Here is an 18,069-nt window from a genome sequence, read left to right on the forward strand (position 1 = left end):
AGCCATGGCTCTCGGGCCCAGCTGCTCCGCGGCATGTGGGATCTTCCCGGACCGGGGCACGAACCCGTGTCCCCTGCATCGGCAGGTGGATTCTCAACCACTGCACCACCAGGGAAGCCCAAGACTCTTTTTTTTTAAGGAATAGGCATTTTTAACAAGCTCCCCGATGTTTCCAGGACTCCTTGAAAGCTAAGCCCCTCTGTTAGGGGCTGGTCCACAAGAGGGGAGTCTCCACTGAGTTTGGGGGAAGGAACTTTGTCCTTCCCAGTGAATGAGAGGGAAGCATGAAGCAGGTTTCTGGGAAGACCCATAACAGGGAGCTCCAGGAAGGGAGAGTAAGGGGGAGCGGGGGAGACAGGGGAGGAGGGAGCTGTGTCCCACCTCTGCGTCTCCAGCATCCAAGATGATGCCTGGCAGACATGAGGTGACCACCCATGGGATGAACGAGGTGGGGGATTTCTTGGTTTGGCGGAGGAAAGCAGAAGCCATTTACCTGCTGGGGAGAGGCCTGGCTGGCCCAAGGGGATTCCCTAGTCTTTTCTCCACCCGAGGGAACTGTGAAAATAATAAACGAATACGTCTGCTATGGGCAGAGAGCAGCAAGGAGGCCAGCGTGGCTGGAAGGTGGACACATGGAGTGTCAATTACATTCTTCATTTTTCCTTGTCTGCACGTCTGAAATGTTGCCACGTAAATTCGAAATAATAAACATAACCTACATTTGCAGACACCAGTCACACAGCACTTATGCGTCTCATGTAATCCAGAGCCCGGGGCCTTGAGGACAGTCTGTTCGCCCACTGGCGCCCAGCCACCCCCCTCCAGCGGAATCTCATTCTTCTCAAGTAAACAGGGGTCTCTGAGGAGCCTGTCTAGGGGCAGAGACCTGCCAGGACAACCCCAGCTTCTCCCTGATCCGCAGAATCTCACCACGTGAGCTCGGAAGCCTATGGCTGGGGTGGGCTGGGGGCAGGGGACGTGAGGGCCCAGCCCTGCTAGGCCTGCTGAGTGTGAGGGAAATTCTGGGCCCTTGGCCTGGGTTTTCCCCTCCTGGCCTGCCTGCTCCTCTCACTGAGAGCTGTGGGCTCTGACGGGGATGTGGCCCTGCTCGCTCTCCCAGGGCCTGAGGGGACAGCTGAGGGGAGCCCAAATGCTTATCCTTCATCTCCTGCCACCTCACCCTGGGTCAGTGGAGGGCTAGGAGGGGCAGAGAAGAAGAGGGACCCCATGGTATAACCTATCACTCCCCCCCCACCAACCATGAGTCACCCATCACCTCCTTTAGGCCACCCCCAGCCCTTTGGGACCAGACCACCACCCCACATTACAGATGAGGAAACTGCAGCTCAGAGAGGTGCAGTTACCCAAGCGAGGTCACACAGCAACTAAGCACAGACAGGAGATTTTGAGCTTCACTGTGTCCCCCAGTTCTCTCTCCCTTTCTGGGCCACAGGCTGCCCATCATGAAAATGAGAAAGGTCCAGTGTGCTGAGACGGACACCACATCACATCAGTGGTTTTCCTACCAAAAGTCCACAATCTGAATCATATCATGAGGAAATGGACTTCCCCGTTAGCACAGTGGTTAAGAATCTGACTGCCAATGCAGGAGACATGGGTTCGAGCCCTGGTCCAGGAAGATCCCACATGCCACGGAGCACCTAGGCCCGTGCACCACAACTACTGAGCCTGCGCTCTAGAGCCTGTGAGCCACAATGACTGACCCTGTATGCCACAGTTGCTGAAGCCCGTGCGCCTAGAGCCCATGCTCCGCAACAAGAGAAGCCACTACAATGAGAAGTCCGTGCACCGCAACGAAGAGTATTCCCCGCTCTCCGCAACTAGAGAAAGCCCTTGTGCAGCAACGAAGACCCAATGCAGGCAAAAATAAATTAATTAATTTTTTAAAAAATCATGAGGAAACATCAGATAAACCCAAACTGAGGGACTCAGTTTGTTCTACAAAACAACTGGCCTGGACTCTTTAAAAATGCCACTGCATGAAAGATGAGGAAGAGCTGTGGAATGTTCCAGTATAAAGGAGACTAAAGACTGGAGAACTGAATGTAATGTCTGGATTGGATCCTGAATCAGGCTGGGAAGTGGGATATTGCTATAAAGGAAAATATTGAGATAACTGGTGAGATTTGAATATGGGGTTTACATTTGATTATGTTCTATCAAGCTGTATGCCTGAAAACTTGTTTATGTAAGAGATGTCCTTTTCGTAGAAGAAACATGCTGAAATATGTAGGGGTGAAGGATCAAAATGTCTGCAACTAACTAGCCAAAGGTTCAGTAAAAGACGATAATAATAATAATAAAGTATACATAAAGAGAGAGAGCGAAATAAAGCAATTGTACAAAACCGCATGTGTAAATAGTAGCACCCCCTAGGATTCTAAGCGCTCGGGAAGGAGAGGGCAGCTCTTTTCAACAATAAATCTGTGTAAATCTGTAGTTTGCCACCAGGGGGCGCGATCTTCTCACCGTCCCCAGGGACAGTGGGATTTCAACCAGGATGTCCAGCTGGAGCCCACCAGAGCCCCAAGAAGGGAGTAGAGAACTTGGGGGCCTCCGTTCCCGGGTGGGGCTTATGGGAGAAGGGCTGGCCTACCCCGACGCCATGGAGGGGCCGACGCCCGCTCCCCCCAGCCATTCCCAGAGATGTCGGTGGGGTCCAGGCTGGGGCATAGCTCACCCCGTGCCCTAGCACTCACCCCAGACATCCCCAGGCCCCTGTGACTGGCCTTCTCTGGAAAAGACACTGGGGACTTTTTTGGGGGGCTATGATGTCATGGCTTTACAAGCACCCAGAAAATGGGTCAATGCAATGCACACACGTTGCAGAAGTGACAACAGCACTTACTGAGCCCAAGGGCCCTGTGAGACCCTATTCGCACAGAAATCCGTCTGGGAGAGGTGAAGAGCCTGCCCAAGAGCACACACCTTGTGGAGGGTCAAGCTCTGAGTCCAGTCAGCTGACCTGACCACTCCTAGGGCTGCACCGAACACCTACTGCGTGCCAGAGAGCTGACGGGTGCCAGAACTCCGTCCAGGGCCGGCACTCCAGTGGGGGACGCAACCCCACCTTCCCAGGGTGTCCCCGGCCCAGAAACTAGAGAGGGGTGGAACCGGGGCCCTGAGCTTTGCCTTAGCAGCATTGTCCGTGGTCCCCCAAAGCCGTCCCCCGCCCGGGCGCAGCCCCCACCCCCCGCCCCATTCATTGCCCTCCCTCTGCTATCTCCCCACCTGCCCCGCCGCCTCCACCCCCCGTGGTCTCGCACTACCCACTCACAAGGGCCCTTCACCCATACCAGCTACTGGCAGAGAAGGCAGCAGCCTCTGAATTGTGAGGGCCCTGCCAGTTTCCGCTGGCCGTGGGCCCAGACCCTGGATGGCCCATCAGCTCCTGCTGCCCCTGGGGAAGGGGGAGAGACAGCTGGGCCGCCCTCTGACCCCAGCCTGGGAGGGAAGGTGGGTCAGAAAGGGGAGAGTGGGAGGGGGAAGTCCGAGGCCTGGGAGGGGGGGGGGTGCTTTTGGGTGGGGTTCCCCGGCAGGTCTGAGGCAGAGCAACTTGTCCACGGGGTGATGAGCTATGTAACCAGAGGCCTGTGGCCCAAGCTTAGTGGCATCAAGATAAAGACAGAGCGGCCTGAAACCTTCCCATTTCTAGACCTATTTTCAGGTTGATTTGGTTTTCCCTACAAAACCTGGTAAATTTCACTTTCAAAAAGCCCCACCTGGTCACAGCTGCAGAGACACGGGAGCAAGGCCACACCTGCAGAAGCTGAGAGCCTAGAGCTGAGGGCAAGGCGCAGGGGTGGGAGGTGGGGGAGTCAGGTCAGATGTAAAATACCCCACAAGGGCCGGAGCTGGGCAGAGCTGGGAGGTGCACCCCACCCGCACCTCGATTACTCGCGGTGAGGTGCCGGAGCCCAGCAGCACTGGCACCACTTGGGAACTTGCTAGAAATGCAGAATCCCAGGCCTCACCTAGACCTACCATCTAGCCCATTTTACAGATGGGGAAACCGAGGCACGGTGGTGTTAAGAAACTTGCCTCAAGTCCCACAGCTAGGCAGTGTTAGAGACAGGATTTGGCCTTAGCCATCTGGCTCAGGCTCTTATCCACCGGGCTCTGCTTCCTTATTCCCGTCCATTTAACCTCCAGCTCTACTCCCAAACCCACCAGCTCCTCCTCACCTCCCCGCCTCTGGGCTTGAGAATGGTCAGACAGGGTCTCCTCACATCCACCCCATCCCCCGCATCCCACTTACGGTGCAGACGCCAGAGCCATTTTTTCAAAACACAGATCTGGCCTCCTCCCCTCCACGCTGTTGAAGACGAGGATATGGCTTCCAACTAAACTATGGATAAAGGCCAAAGTCCTGACAGTAGCCCAAGAGCAGCCAGCCCTGGCCCATCCGGCCTGTGCAACCTCAGGCGCCCTCTCCCACCAGCCTTCTTTCCATGCCCACGCGCACCCTCCAGCAGCCTTGCACACACTGTTCCCCTGGGCACCCCATCTGCCAGGTCCAGCACATCCCAACTCATCCTTCAGATCTCATTCACGCACGCCTCTTCCCCAGGCACGCCCCCCCGGGCTCCCTGATCACCCCCATCCAGGCCAGGTCTCAGCAGGCGAAAATCAAGATGTGGGCAAGGCTGCGTCCTTGCTGGAGGCTCTAGGGGAAAATCCGTTTCCTTGTGGTTAAGACTGAGGTCCCGTCTCTTTGCTGTCTAGAACTAAAGTCATTCCAGCTTCTAGAGGCCGCCACATTCCTTGGCTTGTGGCCCCCTTCCTCCATCTGTAAAGCACACACAACAGTGGGGAGAGTCCTTCTCCTGTCACATCTCCCTCTTCTTTTGTGTCATCTCTCTTTAATGCAGCCAGGAAAGTTTCTCTGCTTTTAAGGGCTCGTGTGAGGACATTGGGCCCACCTGGATAATCCAGGCTAATCTCCCCATCTCAAGGTCTGTACCCTTAATCACATCTCCAAAGTTCTCATTGCCGTATACGGTGACATATGCACAGGTTTCTGACCACAGCCCTCCTCGTAAGTAACCACTAGGCTATTCTGCCAACAGGCTGGGCTTCGTCATCTCCTAGTCCTGGGGGATCTGAACCCCTCCCTCCACCCTGAGGGTTCACCTGAGCTCCAGACCAAGAGACCACATGAAACTGAAGTCATCCTCCTCCCTGACCTTAAACACATCCATGGCACACAGTGTGTCCCCGTCCTGGCCGTATCCCTCACAGCCATGACACCTATGTTCAGGATCCAGTTCCTACCTCTGGTCTCCAGGAAACTGAGGGGGAGTGTGTACCTCATAGCTGGAGATAAAACCCAAAGACAGTAGACACAGAAAGAGCCTGGAAGGAAGAGGAGGGAGCCTGGAGCCCCTGGCAGGAGGAACAGGTAAGTACCTCCTCTGAGATGAAGTTTATGAGAGTTGATGAGTTTATCCTCACTGAGTATCTTCCATGTGGGATGGAGGAAAATGAGGAGGGGATCTGTGTGGGACTTCCCTGGTGGCGCAGTGGTTAAGAATCCACCTGCCAATGCAGGGGACACGGGTTCGAGTCCTGGTCCAGGAAGATCCCACATGCCACGGAGCAACTAAGCCCGTGCGCCACAACTACTGAGCCCATGTGCCACAACTGTTGAAGCCCATGCGCCTAGAGGCCATGCTCCGCAACAAGAGAACCCACCGCAATGAGACGCCCGCGCACCGCAACAAAGAGTAGCCTCCGCTCGCCACAACTAGAGAAAGCCCGCGTGCAGAAACGAAGACCCAATGCAGCCAATTAATTAATTTTTTTAAAAAAGAATTGTACCAATTCATAAAAAAATAGAAAGGGGTCTGTGGTCAGCAGAATAGTCCCCCTCCAAAGATGTCCACGCCCTAATCCCCGGAACCTATGTCACCTTAAATGGCAGTGGGGACTTAAGGTGGCAGATGGAATTAAAATTGCTAATCAGTGACCTTGAGAAGGGGTGACGATCCTGGATTGTAGGGGGAACAATGTAATCACAAGAGTCCTTAAAAGTGCAAGAGGGAGGCTGAAGAGTCAGAGTCAGAGTGTCAGAGAAGGAGAGGGGATGGATGCAGGGTCAGACGGATGTCATGCAGCTGGTGTGAAGACGGATGACGGGGCCGCGAGCCAAGGAGTGCAGGTGGCCTCTGGCCCTCAGAAAGACAAGGGACTGGGTTTTCCCCTGGAGCCTCCAGATCGGAGCACAGCCCCGACTACACCTTGATTCCAGCCCAGGGACAACCATTTCGGACTTATGAACTACAGACCTGAAAGATAATAATCTGTGTTGTTTCAAGCCTCTGATTTTGTGGTAATGACAGTCACAATAAGAAAACAGGGCCCCTCCTGAGAAGACAAAGAGTAACCCTGAGTCCCCTCTATACCACTCATTCACTGAAGGTCCGGCAGGAACCAGGCGCTGTGCTCCGTGCTGGGGACGACACAGAGGCCAACTCCAGGCAGTGATGTTTCGCGAAGACAGCTCCCGGGACAGGCACACGGGAGACGCTAAATAACAATCCATGGAATGAATGATGAAGGGGCCCCTCACAGATGGGATCAGAAAAATACACGAATCCCTAGCACGAAGCAGAAAAACCTAAGCATCATGGGATAAGCAGAGAAAAAGAGCTAACCTGGGGGATGGTTCCTGGAGGAGGAGAACTTCCGTTTGGGGGTTCGTTTTCTTTTGTCTTGTTTTGTTGAAGGACTCTTGAGGGGAGGGAATCTCAGGCAGAAGCAAAGGTACAGAGGCCGGCAAGAACAGAGCTGTGGAGCATTGAGGGTTTTGACGGGCTGGACGGCGGGAGCCGGAGGACAGGAGGCCCAGGACTCAGGGCCTCAGTCTGCACTGACTGAACTCTTCGTTTCCCACCCTGCGTTCCAGCAAACGCTGGCGCTGCAGGATGTCAGCAGGTGACGAGCAAAACAAGAAACGAAAGCCAAAGAATCACTGGGTTCCATTTGAGCGGTTTCTCAGAGCCTTTTATCTGCTTACTTGCTGCCTGATTCTCCAAGGAAAGGTTCGGGGTGGGGAAATGGAAGCAGAGAGACAAACTGTTTCCCAAACTTAGTTGGCTCTCGAGCCCTTTCCTCGTGGAACTACGATTCCATGGAAGTGACTTTGGGAAATACCGCCTTTGGCAGGCGGGAGCCACGAAGGGTTGTAGAGCAGCTAACACGTGAGGGGGTGGACAGGATGGAGGTGAGTAACAAAACCAAGGTCTGGCCTCGGAGTCCAAACTCTGCAACTTCCTACTCCTCACTTCTCACTGACGCCCCTCCTGCCCAGGAGAGACCCCCAAGCCAGCCACGCGAGCCTGTTGTTCAGCTTATAGCCTTCGTGGAGGTCCTGGGGCCGCAGCAAGTGTCCGAGATGCACGCTCGGCTATATCTCAGACGTGGTAAAGTCCACCCCCGTCCTGGAATAACAGTCCCCTGTAGCGCCAGCCACCAAGGGACACTAGCAATGCCAATGAAAACTTGATGGTGTCAGGGAGGAAGGATGGGTGGAGAGTCAGCTTCCCAGTGGCACTTCGGCTTTCCTAGCCCTCTCGGAGGTGCCTGGGATGCCTTCCCCGGCGTCAGCCCACCTGCCCGGATGGGGCCGGCGTGCTTCCGTGGCCATCTCTGTCCTCCCAGCCTGCAAGGCGGGGAAGCCGGGCCCAACCCCACCCCAGGACTGTTGGGACAGAGAGAACTCTTGGTCCCCCTGCCCTGACTCAGTGGCAGAGAGAGCATGTGTCCTGGGTGGGAAGGGGAAGGTTTGGTTTAGGGGTTTCATGGTCCTGGACGGTTGGAACCATTTCTGGGGACCGTGCCCTCCCCGAGCACGGAAACAACGTGGGGCTCACGGCAGGCAATGAAATGAGGCCGGGGACGATGCCTCTGGGAGCTCTCAGCCCCCTGGAGGTCCAGAGTCCCCCACGTGAAACCTGCTGACGGAGCTTCCAGAGCAAAAGCCCCGGGCCCGCCCCCCACACCCTTGCTGGTGGTCCGTGTGACCTGGATGTTGCTGAGGACGTTGGCAGCATCCACGGCACAGAGCCTGTCACCCCAAACTATACAGGCTGGCCAGCTCCTCCTTCCCGGCAGAAGCTCTTCCCCGACAACCCAGGCAGAGGTGAGGACAGGCACTTGTGGGCTCCCGCGGGCCTGGGACAGTTCTCCACACAGTACTGATTACACAGCCTTCCATGTCCCACTTCCCATGCTGCCGCCCTGGAGGGCAGGGACTGTAACTGGTTCACCTGCATCCTGCATCCACAATGCCTAGCATACAACAGGCACTTAATAATGGCTTACCTCCACACAGCCCTCAGTACACGCCAGGAGCTGTTCTCAGCACTTTTCATCGATTATCCCATATAATCCTTCCATCAGCCCTACAAGGTAGCTACTATGAGTATCCCCATTCTATGGATGGGGAAACTGAGGCCCAGAGAAGTGACTTAACCTGCCCAAGAGCACCATATGGTAAGTGTCAGAGGCAGGGTGTAAACTTGGCAGGCTCCTTAACCATGATGCTCTACTGTCTCCCCAAAGAGACTTGACAGGGTTGCAGAGTGGGGGCAAAATAGATGAAGGGGATTAAAAGGCACAAACTTCCGAGCTTCCCTGGTGGTGCAGTGGTTGAGAGTCCACCTGCCGATGCAGGGGACGCGGGTTCGTGCCCCGGTCCGGGAAGATCCCACGTGCCGCGGAGCGGCTGGGCCCGTGAGCCATGGCCGGTGAGCCTGCGCGTCTGGAGCCTGTGCTCCGCAACGGGAGAGGCTGCGACGGTGAGAGGCCCGCATACCACAAAAAAAAAAAAAAAAAAAAAAAGGTACAAACTTCCAGTTATAAAATTAATTAAGTCATGTGGATGTAATGTACAGCATAGGGAATATATTGTCACTAACATTGTAATATGTGTGGTGACAGATGGTTACTAGACTTATTGTGACGATCGCTTTGTAAAGTACATATCAATAAATGTTGAATAACTATGCTATATATCTGAAACTAATAAAATATTGTATGTCAACTATACTTCAATTTTAAAAAAGATTTTTTTAAAAAGATGACATGAAGTATGTGGTAGGTGGAATAATGATCCTCAAAAATGTCCACATCCTATGGAAACAACCTAAATGTCCATCACCAGATGAATGGATAAAGAAGATGTGGTACATATATACAATGGAATATTACTCAGCCATAAAAAAGAATGAAGTAATGCCATTTGCAGCAACATGGATGGACCTAGAGATTATCATACTAAGTAAAGTAAGTCAGACAGAGAAAGACAAATATCATATCACTTATATGTGGAATCTAAAAAAATGATACAAATGAACTTATTTACAAAACAGAAAGAGATTCATAGACATAGAAAACAAACTAACGGTTACCAAAGGGGAAAGGGGGTGGGGAGGGATAAATTAGGAGTTTGGGATTAACATATACACACTACTGTATATAAAATAGATAATCAACAAGGACCTGCTGTATAGCACAGGGAACTCTACTCAATAGTCTGTAATAACTTATATGGGAAAAGAATCTGAAAAAGAATAGATACATGTGTATGTATAAATGAATCACTTTGCTGTACGCCTGAAACTAACACAACACTGTAAATCAACTATACTCCAATATAAAATAAAAATAAAAGAAAAAGAATACACACTAAGTGGGCTTACAGGTGGTTTTAATTTTCTTCTCTTTATGTTTATTTTCTACTTTTTCTGTAATAAATACAAATGTTTATTTTTAAAAACATCCACGTCCTAATTCCTGCAATTTGTGAATATGTTACCTTATACGGCAAAAGGGGCTATGCTGACGTGACTAAGTTTAGGGTCCTGAGATGCGGAGATTATTCTGGATTATCCTGGTGGCCCCTATGTAATCACAGGGGTCCTTATAAGAGGGAGGCAGGAGGGGCGGAGTCAGAGAAGGAGCGGTAACAATGAACGCAGAGGCCAGAGTGATTGGGGGCCACGAGCTAAGGAATACAGGCAGCCTCTGGAAGCTGGAAAAGGCGAGGAAACAGATTTCCCCCTAATGTATCTGGAAGAAATGCAGCCCTGCTGTGACCTGTTTTATTTAGACTTTTGACCTTCAGAGCTATAAGGTAATAAATTTGTGCTGTTGTAAACCACCAAATTTGTGATTGTTACATCAGCAAGAGAAAACGGATATCAAATGTAACCAGGAAGAGATGGAATTCCCTGGCGGTCCAGCCGTTAAGACTCTGAGTTTCCACTGCTGGGGGGCACAGGTTGGATCCTGGTTGAGGAGCTAAGATCCCCATGCCATGCGGAGCAGCCAAAAAAAAAAAAAAATGTAACCAGGATGAATGGAAGATCCTATCGCTGGGTTGGAATGAATCAACAAGAGAACACAGTGGCCCCCAAAAGATGTGGGGTCTTGGCCCACATCAGTAGAAGCAAGGTGGCTCCACTGAGGGAGGGTTGACGCTCCCTCCCCCATCCCACCGCCCCCCCCACAGGCAGCAGCACATCAGGGGCCCGAGCTCTGCGGAGAGGTCCCAACTCCAACGCTCAACCCCACGCTGACACTTGGACATGTGCAAAGCGGAACTCGTGCTTTTCTCCACAACACCTTTCTGTCCCATACCCAGTTTTCCCACCTCCGTAAACGACACCACCATTCAGCCAGGTGCGGAGCCCTCAAATCTGGACAGGATCCCCCATTCCCATTTTGCCCTCTGCACTCACACCCAATCCATCCACAGGTCCTAGCGATTCTAGCTCCAAAGTACTTTCCTGTTTTCACGTCTCCACCCACCCCTCCCCTGGACCACAGCATCAGCGGGGCCTCCTGCTCCCCGTGTCCTGCGCCATCCCCAGCAGACAGACAGACCGACCTTTAAAACGTACGTGATGTCACTCCCCCGGCAAAACCCCCCAACCACAGACAGAAGTCTGTGTTATTCCCTACTTTCCCGCCACCCTCTCACGCCACTCACCACACTGGCCTCCGTCCTGTTCCTCCAGTTTTCACTCCTGTGTTGTCCCCACCTCCCAGGGAGAGGCTGTCCTGTTTTCCCCACCTAGGGTAGCTGAGCCCCTCTCACACTACCTGGATAGAATCCTCTCCACTGCAGGGAGCACCGTCCGTTCACCGTCTGTCACCCTGGCGGAATGTCAGCTCCATGAGGCAAAGACCTGGTGTGCTGGCCTGGAGGCACCTGCAGCCTCCAGAACACTCCCTGGCACACAGTAGGTGCTTGATAAACATTTGTGGAACGGATGAACTGGTAATGTTAGGTAGTTAGTCAGACATTAGCAGCAAGGAGGTGACAGTGGAGAGAAAAACAAGAAGAGATCGAGTCACGCGCCCAGCCCTCTGGGGACTCTCCCTTGACCCCCACCCAGAACAGGTGAAACTATGGCCATGTGGTGGGCAGCTTATCCTGATAAAGAGGGGCACCGTAACACAAGGGGAGGTCCGCAGGCCGTGCACGCCCAGACTAGACAGGCGTATAACCTATAAACCCAAACTCGTTATATCATAATTATAATAAAATCTACACTGTGGTTTTGCCCCCGAGGGGGTGTTTCCTAGCGATTCAATGGGGAGAGCATGCACAGCGGGAAAGTTGTTACAGAGCTTGGGACTGTCAATCAAATAGTGATCCCCTGTCCCTCACCCCCGCCTCCCTGCAAAATGCTCCTTAAAGAGCCCTTAAGCCTGTATAGGAATGCTGCTTTCAATTCGCAGAAACAGCCTGCTCTCAGAAACAGCCCGCGCGCCCCCTCCCTCTCTCTCTCTCTCTCTCTGTCTCTCTCTGCCTCTCTCTGAGAGCGCACCTATGCTTAAATAAACTTTGCTTTGTGCTTAAGCTTAACAAGGTAGTTTGCAATTCTTTGCTTACTTTCGTGAGCCAAGATTGCTGGTCCGGGCCTTCTGTTGACCTCCTCGGTTGAAGCTATTTTGTTATAACGCACGTCCACCCAGTGACATTGTGAGCAGGCCTGACGCCCATGGCACATGAGGAGTAAACGTTGGAGGCCCTGGGTGGTCTGGGAGACGGACCGGGAGACCTCGGCGGGGGTGTGGGGGCGCTCAGGGGTCTCTGTCTTCATCTCACTGGGAGGAATTTCTGAGGACGGTGGACTCATCTTGCTTACATAGCCGCAGTTTCCGGAACCAGGACCAATGGGTAGACGCTTCGAGGAGATAGATTTCAGCACATCCTAAAGACCTTCTAGATGTCAGAGTAACCCAGGATGGCATGAGCTGCCTGGGGAGGACGGAAGGGAGGCCTGTCCCCAGAGGCCTACAGGAGGCTGAGTAATTACCAGGAACAGCCTGGGATGAAAGCCCTGGAGCCATGCCTGGCACAGAGCAGCTGCTCCTTTAAGATTTTTATGAATGAATGAATGAATGAATGAATACTTGGATGAATGGACCTGAAGAGTTAGGCACTCAGTGAGTAACTGATTGCCATATTAAAAGTCCCTCCCGATAAATGGAGTATTTATAAGTGGAATGGATTATTTATAAGTGGAATATTTCCTGCCATATCAATAAACAAAGGATGTCGCAGTCTCCAATGATTGTAGCCCTCCAGTGGCAGCTGGTGAGCCCTGAGGAGACTCAAGATGTGCAAATACAGGCCCCAGATAGCTGAGGTGCATATCAGAGGAATGGTTTCAGTGAGCTGACTCTTGCACGTTCCCATACACAGAAAAGCGCTAAATTCCTAACTTAAGATATCTGGTTTTCTTTATTTAACAGTAACCTTTTGACGTTCCGATTACCTGCCCTTCGTTGCAAAACTCCTATATATCGGGGCAGTTTCTCAGACTCATCTGAAACGTTCGTTGTCTCCAGGGCTGCAGTCCTCATTTTGCCTCAGATAAAACTTAACTCGCAACACTCACGTGTGCGAATGTATTTGTTTCAGTCACCACTCCCCACCAGCAAGGCCACCGAGGATGCCCAGTGGTTTCCAGCCCTAGGCAGCGAAGATTCTGGCATGGAGTCTTCCTACCCTCACCCCAACAGCCTCTGGCAGGAGGGGGAAGAGAGAACGAAGCTGGAGGACCAGCTTTGCCTGGAGCTGCCTTTTTGGACAGTCTGTCTGTCCATCGGGTCTGGGGTTCTGGCCCGGCTCTGCCCCTGACCAGTCCTGGGACTGTGGGCAAGACCCCCCTCCACCTCCGAGCCTCCCCGTCCTCGTTTGGAAAATGAGGACCTTAATGCCAGATAAGGCACCCCCACGTGGTGTCAGGGCACCACCGGCTGAACTAAACTAAACATCTGTGCCAAGGACACCGCCCCCCGCAAGCCTCCCAGTGCTCCCCAGACCCAGACATCTCTCAGCTTCATTTTCCTTATAATGATGCTCCTTGAGGTGAAGGGAAGTTTGAGGAAGGTGTGTGTACGAGCCTAAGGATGAATCACAACTCAGCAAACAAGTCTAGGTCAGATATGAGTGGGGCCAGAAACTTACAGTAAACGCTGCCCTTCCCCCAGCACTGGCGGCTCTCCAGCTGAGTAATGCCCTCCCATCGCCTCCTGGCGGCCCCGGCTCCCCTCTGAGGAAGGGGAGGCCTCGCTTCAGACCAACCCACACCTCCTTCCACCTCTTCACATCAGGGGCCCCCTCTCCGGTTCCCCTCGTTCTCATGTAGAGTGGACTTCTGCCCCCAGGCAGGATTGGGGCCGCCCTTACCAAGACAAAGCCAGAAAGTCTTTCCTGCCCTCCTGCTGGCATATCCGTAGGTCAGCACCCCGCTCTATGGGGGGTCTCGCGAGATGAGATCTGGAAACCCCGGTGGGAGAAGCGCCACATGCCTGGGAACCTTCCTCGGCAGGATGGCTAACTCAGGGCAGAGGTCCACGTCCGGCTGGAGGAAAATGGAGCTGGAAAGGGGGGAGGGTGTGGATGTGGGAAGGAGGCTGGCCTGGAGGAGGATGATAGGGGAGCTCTGCACCTGCAGAACTCCTGGAAAGGCCTTGGGCCTCCCTATCCGGCCACCTCCACCCCCGGGGGCCTGGATAAAAGGACGGAGAAGTGAAGGAGGCGCCCAGACAATGACTTTTTCCCTCCGGATTTGCACCAGAGTGAGCCTGGATCACATTACAAAAGCGCTCGAGGGGAAACTGTAGGAAGAGGCATGGAGGCTAAATCTCCTTCTCAGAAGGTGATACACAGTAAGAGAGCATTCTTGCCTCAGAGAGCCCACCACAAAATGATGGAGTCACGTTAGATAGGATGGCGACGAAGAAAGGATTTAAAATTTCAGCCCTGATTTGGTGGGGCAGGGGGAGGGGTTGTTTTTTTCTTTTTAATAATGAACTTTCCAAGTTCTTACTGGAACCATAGAGGTGAAAGAAGGCTTGAAGGGAGCAGGGGAGTACCGAGGTGGGCAGACAGCCCTTCCATCACTGGTGCCCCAATTCCTGCCCATAAATGACCCATGTCTGGGCCCACAGGGGACAAGCGATGATCAGCCTCTCCAGCAGGGGGACATGCAAATGGACACAACAAGGATATGGCCCTCTTCACCGGTCACATTGACAAAAATAAAAATAAGACCAAAAGCCCGTTGGGATGTGGGGAAGTCACTACTCTACATTCATGCCCTGCTGGTGGGAGAGAAAAGCCTCTAGTCACCCTGGGAGGCAATTCTGTGGCATCTTTTAATTTGAATGCATTTTCACTTTGCACTTCGATACACTCTTCTCAGCTTCTTCTCTGAGAGGGAAGCACACACTGTTCCCCAAAGCATCCAGGCGAGGCCGTATGTCGCAAGAGCCTCATGCTGCAAGCAAGCAAGCAAGCAAAAAACAATGACAGGAACCTCACCACCCACCCATCAGAGACACGAGTTAATAGACGATGGAACCCCCCCGTTTGGTAGAGTACTAGATAGCATTTTAAAAAGTAAGTGGGAGATCTGTAAGTATCCACATGGAAAGCTCCCCAAGACACACTGCAGACATTGTAAAAGCCAAATGAAGAAAGATCTGTACGTTCCCTATAGTATAGGATATGGAAAACCCTATGTCTTTTTACAAAACAGATATAAATATGGACATGCATTTATAAAGGTCTGCAGAGGAAACACCAAAGCAATAATGGTGGCTACATCGTCGTAGGAATCAGGATAAGATACCCAACGATTTAGCTTTATCTGTAGGGTTTCAATTTTCTTCTTTTCTTTTTGCATTGGGGATATATTCATTTATTCCTTGTGTAATTAAATACCTATTATTTTTTTAATTTAAAAAGCGATTTCAGGGCTTCCCTGGTGGCGCAGTGGTTGAGAGTCCGCCTGCCGATGCAGGGGACACGGGTTCGTGCCCCGGTCTGGGAAGATCCCACATGCTGCGGAGCGGCTGGGCCCGTGAGCCATGGCCACTGAGCCTGTGCGTCCAGAGCCTGCGCTACGCAAAGGGAGAGGCCACAACAGTGAGAGGCCCGTGTACCACAATTAAAAAAAAAAAAAAAAAAAGCGATTTCACTCTATTGAAAGGAAGCACATGAGCTCCAGCCACCAAATGTTAGCAACCTTCCCAGACCTCCTCACAGTCCTCCCTTCCCTTTATCTCCCCAAGACCTTGGCACACCAAACTCTCACCCTCCCCCAGGTTATCAGCAGAGGGCTTGGAGGGCTGGGAGGGGGTTCTCTAGCCAGGGCCTCTGTTGTGTAACATGCAACGCTGTCAGCTGCCCCCCTTTGCCCTCTGTTGTGTGTGTGGTGGGGGTAGGGGGGTGTCTCACATTGCCCTGTTGAAGATGGAAGGGGAGCAAGTGATTGTGCACTTTCCCTCCTTCAGCCTGATGCCCACTCCACTTCCCTCCTCCCCCTGCCCTAAGGTTGGATGAATTGGACTGAACTCCATTTGGGGGCCCCCCCTTCTTCCCGTAGGATTAAAGTGGTGGGGAGGGCCCTGCCCCTCCCCCAACAGAATATCATCGTTCCCACCTTTGCCTTCTGTACCCATATGCAGCAGGTCCTCACCAACACCCACTGTGTTCTACGCAGGGGTCCACCAGGACCTCTGTCTCCTCTTCAGACCCTGCACTCAGTGCTTAGGCAGTAGACCGCATCTGATTAACCTGAGTTCTCCCCCCACCCCGTGCCTAGCTCGGTCCTGGCCACTGGGTAAGTGCTCAGTTTTCCTAAAGCAGTCTCCAGATCCGGTTCTGGGGCTTCCCTCAACATATGTTTGCCCCACCGCTGACCTTTTTCCAGGGCTGGACACCCACCACGTGCTCTAGGGCATGAAATCTACACGGTGGTTGGCTAAACTGGAGTGGGGGAAGCTAATCTGTCTGATCCGGCTGGCTCACCCCTGCTTCTCACCCACACCTAACTCTCCCTCCCTCCCTAGACCCTGGGAGAGCCTGAATACCAACCTCTTCTGGCCAAGGGAGACCCCACCCGTCCTGCCCAGACCCCCATGGGCCTCACCTGATCTGCCCAGGACCCCCCCGCCACAAACGGCCCATCTCCTGCAGGCAGTCCCCTCTGCTCATTTATATTAAATGAATGAATGAATGAATCATCCCAGCACCCGGAGAGGGCAGGCGAAGGGGCCCCTACTAGTCTGTCAGCCAACCGCCCACCTGTGAATACTTGCGATTCCTGCTTGTCACCTGTGCCCCCTCACCCCGGCTGGGCAGGGAACTAGCTGTGGAGCACCTCTGTTCTCCCCTTCGGCCCACCGGCCCTGCACTGTCCCGGGCTCAGGGCAACGACGGCAAGAAGGGGGCTCTGGCTCGTTGGCGCCTCCCTAGGACCCTGTCGTCCCCCTTACCTGCGGTAAGGCTCGGAGCACCCCCAGGAGCAACAGCCCCAACACAGCGCGGAGGGCGCGCATCCCGGCGGGGGGGCGGGGGGAGGACCGGGCTCGCAGCCCACGCCACCTGCGCAGCCTGGAGAGCGCGCTGTGTCCACGTGCGGCGCCAGCTGCCAGGAGCGGCGGCGCAAGGGCCTGCAGACCTCCCGCGGCGCACCTCGCAGGCACCCAACCGCACGCTGCGAAGTCACTTCCAAAGTGGACGCTCCTTCTCCGAAGGTACAGCCTTAAGCCTTCCCTTCCACCACCACCTGAGGCGCACTAGGTACCCCAGACTGTTTCCAGGAACGCTGCTACTAGCACTCGAGACAAAAAGGGAGCAAACACGTGCAGAGAAGACTCAGGAAAGCCACACTCCCCTTTTGCTGTTTGAATGGCCTGCCCCGGATTTGACAGAACAGGGTTCTGCTGCTTCGGGGAGCGGGGGGGGCGGGGGGGGGCGGGGAGGCGGCGCGGGTATATTGCCCAGCCCAGCTGGGCTGAGGGGCGGGGAGAGCAGCTCCCGCCCCTGGATGGGGGAAGGGGGGCGGGTACTCACTCCTGACCTGGAGATTCTTTGGAAAGGACCGCTTGAGTCAGGAGACTGCAGAGAGAGCCACCATCAACAATTCACTCCCATTCATAAATATTTGCTGTAAAATGAAGTGGGTGGGTGGCTAGGCAGATGCACTGACTGTTGGAGGGACTGATGGAGAAAAGAATAGACATTGGTTATCAATCCACAGGTGCTTCCCTGCCCCCTGAGAGTTTTATGCCTAGAGGAGGAGCCTAGCATTCTTCCCTGAAAGAAAGAAAATGTACAAGCCTCATTCGAATTAAGTTCTCACTTGCAGCAGATGATTTTCCCTTCCAGTGCTTCTCCATCCCATGGGTTCTCGGCTCCTTTCATTCTACATTTCATACATACCTGTTGCACATCCACTGAGTATGCCCCAGGCCAAGGGTTCATTTGCTTGTCTTGTGTTTGTTTTTTTCAGAAGTGGAAACCAAGACTCAGAGACAGGCAGCTGGTCCTAGGTGCTCTGACTAAAGATGGCCAGAGGACATCCAAGGACCAAGGACCATCCAGATTGGCCCGAGGACCCTCAGGATTCTGCACTTCAGTCTGTCTTGCAAGGCGTAAGGCCCCCATCTTTCAGAAATACCTCCATCTCCTTGGGCCACCAGCAGTTGTCTCCCAACAAAGTCTCCACAACCCTC

General features: G+C 53.3%; 1 protein-coding gene across 1 annotated transcript in view; it reads right to left on the reverse strand.

Moving 5' to 3' along the window:
* Nucleotides 1-17,063, reverse strand: part of TNFRSF8 (TNF receptor superfamily member 8) — a 67,021-nt gene extending 49,958 nt beyond the window's left edge. Inside the window, exon 1 of the mRNA XM_059064658.2 lies at nt 16,828-17,063. Within this exon, the coding sequence (XP_058920641.2) occupies nt 16,828-16,890 (63 nt within the window). The 5' untranslated portion in view covers nt 16,891-17,063. The remainder of the gene's footprint in view (nt 1-16,827) is intronic.
* Between the last annotated feature and the right edge of the window lie 1,006 nt (nt 17,064-18,069).

The sequence above is a fragment of the Kogia breviceps genome, chromosome 1, assembly GCF_026419965.1.
Source record: "Kogia breviceps isolate mKogBre1 chromosome 1, mKogBre1 haplotype 1, whole genome shotgun sequence".
NCBI lineage: Eukaryota > Metazoa > Chordata > Mammalia > Artiodactyla > Physeteridae > Kogia > Kogia breviceps.